Source organism: Sinocyclocheilus grahami, unplaced genomic scaffold, assembly GCF_001515645.1.
Source record: "Sinocyclocheilus grahami isolate Dianchi unplaced genomic scaffold, SAMN03320097.WGS_v1.1 scaffold294.1, whole genome shotgun sequence".
Taxonomy (NCBI): Eukaryota; Metazoa; Chordata; class Actinopteri; order Cypriniformes; family Cyprinidae; genus Sinocyclocheilus; species Sinocyclocheilus grahami.
This window is the reverse complement of record NW_015505473.1, coordinates 1,580,018-1,580,986: the sequence shown is the minus strand read 5'-3', so window position 1 is coordinate 1,580,986 and position 969 is coordinate 1,580,018. Positions and strand designations below refer to the sequence as shown.

At 49.5% G+C, this 969-nt stretch overlaps 1 protein-coding gene across 1 annotated transcript in view; it reads right to left on the bottom strand.

Moving 5' to 3' along the window:
- The window catches only part of LOC107600895 (potassium/sodium hyperpolarization-activated cyclic nucleotide-gated channel 1), a gene marked incomplete at its 5' end in the record, with an annotated part of 125,840 nt that extends 124,872 nt beyond the window's left edge, over positions 1-968 (bottom strand). The window contains one exon of the mRNA XM_016292872.1: positions 778-968. Coding sequence (XP_016148358.1) covers positions 778-968 — 191 coding nt within the window. The remainder of the gene's footprint in view (positions 1-777) is intronic.
- Position 969: the final 1 nt, after the last annotated feature.

Below are 969 nucleotides of genomic sequence, written 5' to 3'. Positions count from 1 at the left end.
TCTGTCTGTCTGTCTGTCTATATTGGCGCAATGGGGTGAGAAACAAACTGGAGACTTCAAACATCCAAGTGGACCAACAAACTCCAAATGATGCACAACAATATGATATTATGCTGTTGCTTATATAATTATTCCCTTCCTAACAAGCTATTTGCCAATAATCTAGTGCCAAATGGCCAAATCTTTGCCCGTAGTCGTCTAATTTGAAGTAGACTGGCCAGTCAAGTTGTGCATTCTCGTGGGGGGCATTGGGTTTGAAAATCCCCTCCATTCACCTGACTAACGCGATTAGCGTTAAACTGCTTTAGATCAACTGTCCCAGCGCTAAAATTGGCATGGGCTGTTACCTGGTGAGAGCCACACGGGATCATACAGAGCCACGAGATAAAACAATAGAATAATCCGCGTGCTTCTGCCTCAAAACAAGACGTGATCTCACAGCCACCCTCGTTCCTTCTCATCTCACGGCAGACACTAACAGCTATGTTTTTACAATGCCAAAGAGTGGTGCATCGATCACCAGCACACGCGTCTTACACAACAGCAGAATTGAATGCCCGATGATAGCAGGTCGAAGACGTCCCATGATGACTGCCGTGCCGTTTATTCACCGAGATGACATTCACCCCTGCTCGTGCCAAGGGCATTGCGTGCGTTCAGGTTCTGGTTCCCCGAAACGCCACGCAAAACAACCGCAAACGCGGCGCGCGGCGCACGCAGAGCCCATTTTACCGTGACCTGAGTGTGCGTGGGAAGGTGACTTTCCACACTCCTTACCTAAAATCACTATAGGGGTGAATGATCCAATATCCAGCCGTCTGCACTCTCTCCTGCTCTTTCTCCACGGCTTTCTGACTCCCGAACATCCGCAAGGAGAACTTATTCACGCCGGGCTGCATCATGGCTCCAAATTGCCGCTGCATAAACCCGTGTTGCCTGGACGCGGCGTCTATATCGTCAAACCCGACC